Source organism: Rhamphochromis sp. 'chilingali' (assembly GCF_963969265.1).
Source record: "Rhamphochromis sp. 'chilingali' genome assembly, chromosome: 22".
Lineage (NCBI taxonomy): Eukaryota > Metazoa > Chordata > Actinopteri > Cichliformes > Cichlidae > Rhamphochromis > Rhamphochromis sp. 'chilingali'.
This window is the reverse complement of record NC_137950.1, coordinates 7,596,427-7,609,119: the sequence shown is the minus strand read 5'-3', so window position 1 is coordinate 7,609,119 and position 12,693 is coordinate 7,596,427. Positions and strand designations below refer to the sequence as shown.

At 40.2% G+C, this 12,693-nt stretch overlaps 1 protein-coding gene across 2 annotated transcripts in view; it reads right to left on the bottom strand.

Moving 5' to 3' along the window:
* Positions 1–12,693, bottom strand: part of slc39a11 (solute carrier family 39, member 11) — a 184,013-nt gene that overhangs the window by 64,482 nt on the left and 106,838 nt on the right. Inside the window, exon 5 of one of the 2 annotated variants that reach the window (XM_080873647.1) lies at positions 7,218–7,359. In XM_080873647.1, the coding sequence (XP_080729773.1) occupies positions 7,218–7,359 (142 nt within the window). The remainder of the gene's footprint in view (positions 1–7,217; positions 7,360–12,693) is intronic. The other variant, XM_080873648.1, reaches the window with a different exon arrangement.

The window sequence follows — 12,693 nt, the reverse complement described above, 5'->3', positions numbered from 1 at the left end:
AATTGGGCAGCCTATAAGAACAAAGCTGGCATAAAGGGAGGGTAGCCTCAAATTAAGAGAAGCCAGAAAGTCTTGTTTCAGACACAAAATGAACTGAGAGGCTGGTTCATTTAGTTGATGATTAGTTGATGTGAACACTGTGCTGGTCTATCATTGTGAAGAAAAAGCTTAGCATAAAAGCAGAGCTGCTGATTTATCAGCCGATCTACATCCCTACCCTACGAGCTTGGAATAGTGACCCAAAGAACAAGAGCCTAGATACAAGGCAGAAATGAGCTTTCTCTGAAGGGTGGCTGCCCTCTCCCTAAGAGATGCAATGAAGACTTCATCCATTCAAGAGCCGCTCGTCCTCCACATCAAAAGGAGGCCATTGAGGTGGTTTTGGCATCTGAATTTGAATGTCTACTGGGCGAGCTGACAGCACGTCCTACAGAAAGGAATCCCTGAGGTAGATCAAGGGTAGACTGGACAGATTATGTTTCTAGGCTGGCCTGGGAATGCCTCTGCGTTCCCTGGGATTAGCTGGAGGAAGTGGCTAGAGATAGATACCTAACTTCTACCAGTAGTTTGTGTACTCTGCACACCTATGGTACCCTTTGCCGCATCCAAGAACGCAAAGCCTGCATATCGGAAGGCATTTATCTCAAACAAGCTGCATACACCTGGTAGCTGGGTCGGATCATGTTTAGACCATAAACAAAGTGCTCTGATGTATGCAGAACCAGACTGAGACCATCTCCTCCAAAGGGTCTTGGTGTGGTTGTTTAGATCCACACCTGAGTGCAAGCTGCAGTTTAAACCAAATAGACTAAACACTGCAGGTGTAAACACCCTGAAATATTGAATAATGCAAAGCTGCTATTACTCCAAATGGCCAAACTTTCTCTCTTTAAGTTGTCTTGGCTCAAGAACTAAATATTTAGACAAACTCAACATCAACTCATAAGTGGAACTATTAAAAAGTTGACTGACTCAGCATCTCAGGCACTACTAGCTCTTTTGCACTCACATTACACTACTATTCATACCACATATTCCCTTTCTTTATTATACACACTTGTAAACCACTGCACACATTAAACAATGATATCTGCAGGCCTACTTGTTGTTCCTAGAGTATTTAAAAGTAGAATGGGAGGCAGAGCCTTCAGTTTTCAGGCCCCTCTTCCGTGGAACCAGCTTCCAGTTTGGATTCGGGAGACAGACACTATCTCTACTTTCAAGATTAGGCTTAAAACTTTCCTTTGTGCTAAAGCATATAGTTAGGGCTGGACCAGGTGACCCTGAATCCTCCCTTAGTTATGCTGCAATAGACGTAGGCTGCCGGGGGATTCCCATGATGCATTGAGTTTTTCCTTTCCAGTCACCTTTCTCACTCACTATGTATTAACAGACCTCTCTGCATTGAATCATATCTGTTATTAGTCTCTGTCTCTCTTCCACAGCATGTCTTTTATCCTGTCTTCCTTCTCTCACCCCAACCGGTCGCAGCAGATGGCCGCCCCTACCTGAGCCTGGTTCTGCCGGAGGTTTCTTCCTGTTAAAAGGGAGTTTTTCCTTCCCACTGTTGCCACAGTGCTTGCTCATAGGGGGTCATATGATTGTTGGGTTTCTCTCTGTATCTATGAAGCGCCTTGAGGCGACTTATGTTGTGATTTGGCGCTATATAAATTGAATTGAATTGAATTGAATTGAATATCTCAAACATAATTTAAAAACCTCAGAGAGATGGTCAACGATTCTAATCCAAGTGATTTACAATACTGGATCAAATTACACCAACAACAAAATGTGCCACATTCTGCTATGCTTTACATGTTCATTCATTCTTCTTTGCCTTGTTTTATTCCATTCACTAAATCTTCTGTCACGTCAGCCACTCCCAACCATTAATCAGTTGATATTCTCCGTGTCTCTGCACATTTGCATCTACTTCCTTAATTAATCCAGTCATTATTTATACCGCAGGTTTACTGTTTACCCTTTATCTCATCTCTGGGATTTCTGCAGCAGTTCTCTGTAGTCTGTTTGCATACTGATATTGTGGAATGATAGCAATGCCTAAAATAATTTTACGCATTCTATATGACTTGGCGACTAAAGCAGGGATTCACTGTCAGTTTTGAGTGTTTTATCACTTTTGTCACTTTTTGTCTCTTAACACATTTAGCAGCCATTTAGGTGCTGTCCTTACAACAGTGAAAATGAAACATGTTTTACACTGTATAGAAATGCCTTTTTATCTTTAAAGAAACCAACTGAATAACACGGAGGTCACTGTGACAATGACGGAAATAAAGAGGAGTGAGTGAGTCAGAAAGTGACTCACAGGAGCATACGCAAACACGAAGGAATTCAAAATATAACTCCATCTTCCAAGCACTTTGCAATCGCTCAGCAACATCCAGGTTGAAGTCAAACTGTTCCTGGTAGCAAGAACAAACTTCCCAAAGTTTTATGTCAGCAGGGAAAACAGTGTGGTAATTAATAAGAATACAGGCTGCACTGTTCAATTTTCAAAGACCAGCCAATGCTAATGGTGACCCACTGAGGTGGCACTTGTTTTATTTTAGTACCTATAGTTCTGGTGCAGTGTGCTCTAAAAAAAAGCGTATGTTGCTTTGTATTTTACAAGACTATAGCACTAAAGCAAGCACATGCAGGTTACTGCCACAACTTAATATTCCATAAAAACTGTCTCAGAGTTTGAAATAATGTTTTGTGTTTAATCAACGCCTTTGGGCACTGCCATTTTTGTTGTCTTGTTAATTAATCCGCTAGATTTGCTGGCATGCAATTACAGTGGGGCAAAAAAGTATTTAGTCAGCCACCGATTGTGCAAGTTCCCCCACTTAAAATGATGACAGAGGTCAGTAATTTGCACCAGAGGTACACTTCAACTGTGAGAGACAGAATGTGAAAAAAAAAAATCCATGAATTCACATGGTAGGATTTGTAAAGAATTTATTCGTAAATCAGGGTGGAAAATAAGTATTTGGTCACCTCAAACAAGGAAAATCTCTGGCTCTCACAGACCTGTAACGTCTTCTGTAAGAAGCTTTTCTGTCCCCCACTCGTTACCTGTATGAATGGCACCTGTTTGAACTCATCATCTGTATAAAAGACACCTGTCCACAGCCTCAAACAGTCAGACTCCAAACTCCGCCATGGCCAAGACCAAAGAGCTTTCGAAGGACACCAGGAAAAGTATTGTAGACCTGCACCAGACTGGGAAGAGTGAATCTACAATAGGCAAGCAGCTTGGTGTGAAAAAATCAACTGTGGGAGCAATCATCAGAAAATGGAAGACATACAAGACCACTGATAATCTCCCTCGATCTGGGGCTCCACGCAAGATCTCATCCCGTGGGGTCAAAATGATCATGAGAACGGTGAGCAAAGATCCCAGAACCACACGGGGGGACCTGGTGAATGACCTGCAGAGAGCTGGGACCAAAGTAACAAAGGTCACCATCAGTAACACACTACAACGGCAGGGAATCAAATCCCGCAGTGCCAGACGTGTTCCGCTGCTGAAGCCAGTGCATGTCCAGGCCCGTCTGAAGTTTGCCAGAGAGCACATGGATGATACAGCAGAGGATTGGGAGAATGTCATGTGGTCAGATGAAACCAAAGTAGAACTTTTTGGTATAAACTCAGCATGGGGGTGGAAACATCATGCTATGGGGCTGTTTTTCTGCCAAGGGGACAGGACGACTGATCCGTGTTAAGGACAGAATGAATGGGGCCATGTATCGTGAGATTTTGAGCCAAAACCTCCTTCCATCAGTGAGAACTTTGAAGATGAAACGAGGCTGGGTCTTCCAACATGACAATGATCCAAAACACACCGCCCGGGCAACAAAGGAGTGGCTCCGTAAGAAGCATTTGAAAGTCCTGGAGTGGCCTAGCCAGTCTCCAGACCTCAACCCCATAGAAAATCTGTGGCGGGAGTTGAAAGTCCGTGTTGCTCGGCGACAGCCCCAAAACATCACTGCTCTCGAGAAGATCTGCATGGAGGAATGGGCCAAAATACCAGCTACTGTGTGTGCAAACCTGGTAAAGACCTATAGTAAACGTTTGACCTCTGTTATTGCCAACAAAGGTTATGTTACAAAGTATTGAGTTGTATTTTTGTTATTGACCAAATACTTATTTGCCACCCTGATTTACGAATAAATTCTTTACAAATCCTACCATGTGGATTCATGGATTTGTTTTTCACATTCTGTCTCTCACAGTTGAAGTGTACCTCTGGTGCAAATTACTGACCTCTGTCATCATTTTAGGTGGGGGAACTTGCACAATCGGTGGCTGACTAAATACTTTTTTGCCCCACTGTAAAATGAGGTGCTAAGTTTGTGCTACCCTAAGAAAATCCCAGATTTGTGTTTTCTTTTTCAGATTCAGCCCTTATTAGATGAGTGTCAGAGAGGGGCTGGAAGAAGAAGAACCCAGCTTTAAATAATCGAGATAATTGAGAGCATCCTGTGCAACAACATCATGGTGTGGTACGGGAACTGCACAGTACAGCAACAGAAAGCCCTGCAGAGGGTTGTGCGCACAGCTGAACGCACTATGGGAACATCTTTACCAGCACTGCAGGACATCTATGCTGAAAGGTGCAGATCCAGGGCCATCAGGATCATTAGGGACTCCAGCCATCCCGCCCACAAACTGTTCAGGCTACTGAGGTCAGGAAAGCACCTCTGTAGCCTGAAAACAAGAACAGAAAGGTTCAGGAGGAGTTTTTACCCACAAACAGTGAGACTCCTCAACCAAAACACAAACCGGACGACATGATGGACAATCTCACACACAGTACATAATTTGCATTTTACTTTTCTCTCTGAACCTTATCCGTACCTTATTATATATATCTGTACTATGTAAATAATGTATATTTTTATAGTTTTTTCATTTAAATTATTACAGTACAATATCCTGCACGTCATGGATATATACTTATAAGCACAAACATATGGACTTTTACATTGTTTTTTATATTATTTTTTACTTTTTAACTTTTGTTTCTCCCCCCCCCCCCCTCCCTTTTTTTTAGTTTATGTAAAATCCTTTTTAGCATGTCTGCACAGTCGGGGGGAGTACTTTTTTAGCCAGGAAAAACATTTCACTGTATGTTGTACCAGCTATAACTACATGTGACAAATAAATAAAGAATTGAAATTGAATTGAATAATCATCCTATCCTGGGTAATTTAAAATTGGCATTACCTGCATACATATTTTTATCTTTATCTGACAAGTTGTTGAATTCTTATGTTAATGTAACTTTGCCTATTTCAGAATTTCTTTTTTAATCTTATAAATAAATAAAAACTTTACATATTAATGAGTCAGGCCCTTTGGGTCACCTTATATTGCATGGAAGGAAGGTATTTTTCTGTTTCCTATACTCATACTCAGTTCAATCAAACTCTGCTGTTTTTTCCCATTTGATTTGGGTTGTTTGAGCTGGCAAAAAAAGCTGTCAATCAAAATCTGACTAAATAACTCAAGCAGAGAGACCCTGCTTTTCAGGCTGTCTCTATTCTGGTTTGACTGTATGCTGAAAACAAACAATATTTTTTTAAGGGTACAAGTAATTCATGATTTAAAAAAACCCCAAAACCTTTGTAGGTGATCTATGATAAATGACAGGAGGTTGTGCACTCAATACCTCTTAAAAAGTCAATGAAATGCAGCATCAACACTTTGGGTATAATTAAGATTTTTAAAAAGTCCTTGTTTTCTTCCTTCCTTCTACCTGACCATTACTTTTCATGAGTTACGGTCTTGACAATTGGTGCTGGTGAAGATTTATTTCTTAATTGGGTTCATTGTGACACCAAAGAAAAATAACTACATAAGGCTTATAATTAGCAGCATGACTCTATTTCATTTTCACCATTTGCTCTGGTAGTCTGGTTCGAAATCAACAATGTGTATGATTCAGCAGAGCCCCTGCTGTGCTTGGAATTCATAAGAACGCAGAGCGACAGTTAACAGCTTTTCAGTGCAGGAATAAACAGAACATAACATGTGAATGAAAAGCGAACTTATCTAAACTATTACCATTACCAAAAATAGTACCAATGGAGTTTCCCTGAAGGCAAGACGCATGTTTAGCGCGCCACAAACGCAACAAACCAGCTGCTCTGAGCACAGTCGGCACAGTATAAACAAGCACTAGTGTTGTATTATCCTAGTAAGAACTTATAGGTAAGTACATGTAACAAATGTTATACAAAGCCAGTATATCTAAATATATTGTGTATTTAGCTAAATACCGAAATACACAGACTAATATCTAAATACACAGACGTTCACATTAACCACCTACATTGAGGATCCAGCCACAACCAGGGTGCCTCCACCAGGCAACCTGTGCAATCATCTTTAAATTGAAAGCGATTCACCAGAGGTTGAGGCTGTTGCACGTTCACCTCTGGATGACCAGGTGTTTGTTGTAACCTAACAGCAAAAAAGTCTGACTAAACCATATCAGACAGTCTATTTCCCTCCAAGTGAGCCAGCATTTATGTTTGCTATTTTATGTTATGTTTTTGCTGCATTTATTTGCTCATTAATTTTCTACCTTCGTTAGGCAGTTGTATGTGGGGTGTCACTGCTCAGTTGCTATAATATTACTCTGATATGTTAGAAAATGTTTCTTACTCATGTTTTCTGCAAAACAGTACAAAATTAGACTTGTCTCTGTCTTGCACGTTGGAAATTATAATTTATGTTAATTACAGAACAACCTACCCATTATAAACCGATTCAGACAAGTGTGACAATTTACAATTAGTATGTAGGACATTACGTTATAAGGGAATAGCATTCGGAAAGATGATTGCTTAAAGGAAGGTTTAGTGTTGCAGCCAAGGATAATTTCCCAAGAGCTGTCAAGATGAAAACACCATTCAGCCACAAGAGCACCCAGTGAGGATTACAGGTGGTGAGATAAGGCAGGTAGAAAAAGAGAAACAGAAAAAACAGGACAGCAAAAAGAGAGCCATCATAGAAGCGCCAGGTCAGGTTTCAGACAGCCAACCAAATGCAGTCGTTTTTCCTCGATTTTGCTTTCTAATGCCTGAACCTCTTTTGCAACTGCAACCAAATCATGCATTTGAAACAAAGAGACTAAAAAGGTTGCAGCTAGAAAGACTGCAGCCCAAAAAACAGCTGATGTGGGTATATGAAGGGAGGCTTGCCTGAGAGATGTCCAGCTCTACCTATGCTGATGGTCATATCATCAGAGTCCAGGAACTGGAACGGGGTATCCTCTGCTTTTTCTTTGTGCCACTTGGAGTCAGAGGGCAGAGCCAAGGCACTGTGGGGGTCCGTACCAACACCCTGAAGATGACAGAAAAAGGTTTTAGCTTTGGTTATTGATTAGCCTAGAGCTGTGAATGTCTGTATACATTTGAGTTTAGAATGTTTTGCAAAGTTGACAAATCAACAGAATGAATTGTGCAGAAATGCAGTGCATATAAAGAGACTCAGTGTTCAGTGAGCTGTAGATGAACTTTCTTAGCATCACCATAACATTTTCATTAGTATTTCTGATTTCAGTGAAGTATTAGAGATGCATGTTTTCTAAATATATTTGCCCTACCTAATTAAAACTGAATATATAAAATCGCAGGACCATCTTTTAGGGCATTGTCACTTAAAATGCTTGTTAGCACTCTGTCTAGTGCATCGCTTCACATTGTTGACAAAGAGCTGACATGTTTTTCTACTCTGATTAAAGTCCAGTGAATGCGGTGTCTGAAAATGATATAGGAAACGTCACACTGTTGTTGTAAAGGGAAGCAATTCCAATTAAACCACCGTTGAAGCTCAAAATTAGCATACATCTCAGCTTTGGTTGGAGACAAGTGACTAAATAGTTCAACTTAAGATTACATAGACCCTGAAGGGAATAGGGATAGAAATAGAAATGCTTCAAGTGCAAAGTAAAGGGCTTAGCATGAAATAACTTATTCAACAAAATAACAGCAGTGATGAACTTTGTAGCTTGCATGTTTTTAAAACAAATCTGGCTTGTGTCATGATTTGTTGAATAGAGAAGTTAAGACCCAAGTGCAGGACGGAGGAGGCAGACCAAATTAACAAAAGACGAGCTGTTTATTTAGGCTAATCCATAAAAGCTCAAAACACAATCCATGCCATGAAGCACAATATCTAACAGACCTCAGGAGAACGTGGAGGAAAATCACAGTGAGCAGGATAACAGACACTGCAACAACAACTGAGGAAAAGACAGGACTATTTATACACGCAAGGTGATTAGGGAAATGGAGACAGCTAAGGCAAACTACACACAGGTTTAGTCAAGACAATCAGCCGCAGGAGGAACTCAAACAGCACAAAACACAGGAGACAACTAACAGAGTAAAACAAGAACTGAATTTAACAGAGAGAAACACTAAAGGGGCTGATAAACTCCATAAATACTAAGTTATGTTGGAAATGTGGGAACACAGCTTATTAAAAATAATATTTTTAGAAAACTATCATTCCGGGGTAAAAGTAGGGGCACTTAAAAATAACAAAACCCCACAACAAAACTCACACAAAGCAGGCAGAGACACTTCATGAATATCTTCATAAGGATTTGGTGTTTGTGTTTTATTCCTGCTTCCTTTCCTTTCCTTGTTTCTTTCTGTTTTTATCTCAGAAAACTGTAAAGTAATTGCGTAAAAGTAGCTGCATGTTGAAAATCTTCCATTAACAACAAGCAATCTCCTGCACGCGCTCACTAACTGTTCAGGGAACGCACATTTTTCCTTAGCGGCGGGTGGTTCCCAGGCAGTCATCCACTGGTCTCTAGACCAATGTGACTGAGGCCTTAGTCTACACTGTTCACATAATATAGTCTACGTGATAGACAATTTTTCAAAATGACCACAACTCTTGAAAAAGTTATTAACAGTAAACCTGTAAGTAGCACAAGTTAGAATACACTAAGCTAGTCGTTATCAGCAGTTTGTGCAAGAGAACGAAGTTAATCCTTTATCTCCGTTACAGTCCAGTCCTTATGCATCCGTGAGTGATGAATAGTCCAACCCATGTCATTATCTAGCCAATTAACTTATTTCAGACATTTCCAGTCTTCAGTGCTGCAGTGTCAGTGAAAGCAGTAGGTGAGGGTTAGGAGGAGACAGGTGTCATTGACAAGTAACTGGATTTTATTTCAGTGCTAAAATTTGTATACTGAGGAGATCAGAAGTTCTATATCCATATTATGCTTTCCACAATGCACAAGTTAAAATTAATAACAGACGAGCGTTTTACAGCTGAATACATTTCACGTTCAGACAGACTCATCTGTCAGAGGGGAGACGGCTGACTGCAATTAACCCAAACACCTCTGCTTTCACTGTCACAGTAAATGTGTTCAGCTCCATTGTGCTACCAAAGAAATGGCAGCAGTGCTGAGAGCATAGCACATGAAACCAGTAGTCTTGGTTTGTCTACATGCAGTACAGAACGTTAGATTTTCACTCGATTTCTTTTAATTCAGCTCATTTAGATGCAAAGTTTTTGGTGGGAGAACTGTTTCAGCGCTCATCCAAATGTTCTTGAGTTCTTCAGTCTCAGCTGACTGCAGGTTTCCCCGCTTTAAAAACTCTACAGTTGCATAACGATCAAAACCAGCATCATTGTACAATAATGAGACACAAGATCATTGATGATTGTTGATATGCAAATTGTCTCAACCATTAAGCAATGGCCATGAGTACTATTCATGTACTATTCATAGAGTCTGGGGAATGGCTGCAATCACGCACTGTAAAGATGGTGAAAGATGTACCCTTAGGGTCCCTGTTCAGTTCAGAGATGGCTGTTTCCATTTTACCCAAATGGCTTCCCATCACTCTCTGCTCGAATCATCCTTCCTGCTAAGTATGTGCATATACTCATTGTTGAAGAGTGGCCACTGGACTGTAGCTGTAAATAGAGAACAGTGTCCCGGCGTGATGAGGCAGCTCTTTTGTGCTGTGCCATTTAGCCAGAGGGAGAAGCAGTTAATTCCATCTATTCCTTTGTCACAAGGGGTCAGTAGCTCAGAGTTTTACTGCAGAAACCTTTCAAAATTTGCATCTCCAACTAGAATTGAACCAGCAACATTTAGCTTTCCAAGTGAGCGTGTTAACTAATGCAAAGGAAACACACAGGTAAAAGAATACACTATATACATGACTCTGGCCGGGGGCCCTGAGCCTTAGGGAATACCAGCTTTAACACTTGTTTTCACTTGAGCTCTTTGTGTGTTATATCTTTGCTCTTCTTCACAACTAATTCAAGAACCAAAGCAGCACATGCAAGAGTGGAGTTGCAGCATCCTGATGACATCTAAATTTATGCTGCAGTGGAGGATGTGAATCACACCCTAAATACTGATCCCTATGTGTTAGTTTATGGTATACATCAACTTTCAAGTGTCCCCATTACTGCTGATAACTTCAGTTTAATAGCGCTAGCCTTTTGGGAAAACCTTCAGTTAGCGGAGACTGAAGAAGCCACTTGGATGAGTTATGAAATGTTTTTCCCACTGAAAACACTCGTGTCCACATGAACCGACACAACTTTATGGGAAAGCGGAATAATGATGATGCAGAGATGTTTTACACGGCCAGAGTAGCATAACGGCAAAATGACAGTCATCAGTCATCTTAATCAGTTTCATTGCCTTCACAGTTAGTCCGTTGCCATACTTAGGAATAAGACAGGCATAAGACACTTAATTAACAATCATTCAGGGCTACATTCTTCCGAAGGATAAATAATCATAAATAAGCTTTTTGTGATCTTTGCTGGCTTTTTTGAAGAAAAAATGCTTCAAAAGTGTGTCTGAATCTCTTTCAGAAGAAAAGCAACATAAAAGGATGAAACTTTAACAGCCAACTTAGTAAAAGTACAAAATAAATAAACCGGGTTCCATGTCAGGCACTATCCAAAGCCAAAAATAACATTACACTGAATGAGCACCACAGACAGATGGAGGCTTAATTAAGTAGTTTTAAAAAATGGCCACTTTGCTGAAAACAGAGTCCATATATTCATTAGCCAACCATTAGATGAGTAATGTCCAAAAAAACCAGCTACTCCTTCCCCGTTTTCAAGCAAAAGTGAACAGAAAAATGACCCGTGCTGACTACCACAGATAACTTATATAGACACCATGAAGTACATCGCTTATGTTCTCTACATGTTAGTACTTGAACCACCAGTAAAATGTCATACAAATATTTTTAAGATAAATTTGAAACTTTAATGTGGGAATTTTCAATCAGTCTTAATAATATTTTCAAATTCGGAACATTCCAGTATGTGTGTGTCAATCGTTCCCTATAAAGCTACAGAGAGTCTGACTACAAAGCTCCTGTCACCGGCGAGTGTTAAAGTAAGCTCCACTGGTAGAATAAATCCATATATGAATCCTCTTCAATCCCAGAAGAAAGCACATCAAAACCAGCATGCGCTGCTTAAAGTATTCACTTCCTGTTGAAGGCTTCATGTTATATTCATACAACCAGAACCCGGTTTGCATCCAAAAACTGCTCCAGCACTGCTGATTCTCCAGATGGGTGGCACAAAAATATAAGTAGAAGATAAGCAAGAACTAGATGAGAATGAAATTATGGAGTTAAAGCAAAGTGGATCACATGATGTAATCCACGGCATCAATTTTGCATTGATTGAGCCCCATTTTCTAGGAAAAAATGTTGTTTTTATCACTGTAAATTATAAAAATTATGTAACGTAGCAAGTACAATGTAAAATAAAATAATAACATGCACTAATGCCTTTTCTGCTAATTGTAGATGGAAAACAAAAATGCCCCTTAAGGTCTAGACACTGGTTTCCCACAGTTTTGAGCATGCAACACCTTCATGTCACCCAGTGGGAGACAACCTGTCTCCAAACAGTTGTCTCCTGGATCAGACTGACTGCAGTCAGACAGATTAGCAAAGAGTTGCTAATGATTGCTGTCTAATTTTAAAATAAAGACAAAATATTAAGCCAGTCTGTGTCTCTTTGCCAAAGGGCACTCAACTTAGCTGGTTGCCAGTTGGTTATATTCTGGTTACATTCTTACATAAACGCAAGATTGCCATGCACCTATTTCCCAGTTAAATTGCCTCAAGCAGCAACGACATCATTTGTGGAGCGATTTTTGAACTTTTTTTTTCAAATGTCTGATGTTCTTGCTGAACTTAATGTAAGAGTGAATTTCTGTTTAATGTAGAAAGCAAACGATTTGCAATAGATGGCAATAGACTCCATCTTACTGCCATTTACATCACTGTCTTGACGCACCAAAGTCACTTTGAAGACAGCAGCTGATTGCGAGCGTGCACAGACCTGGTCTTCGCCTTCAAAGCAACCATCTCAAAGGCAACAAGACTGCAAGTTCACTGCACATTTTCAAAGCGGTTTTGATTGTCTGTGGTCTCCAGCCCACTGCTTTCCTAGTGTGATTGTAGCACTAGATGGTTTATTTCAAATCCAATTCCTTTAAAACACAGGATGCGTGATACAACTGGCCTCACTCGCTAATATGCGCATCACAAAGTTCTTGCGCATCACAAAAAATAACCAGGCAAGCTAAATGACAGTAATTTACCACCATTTTTTGTGTTAAAATTTGTCACACACTCTTTTTAGATTTGCCTT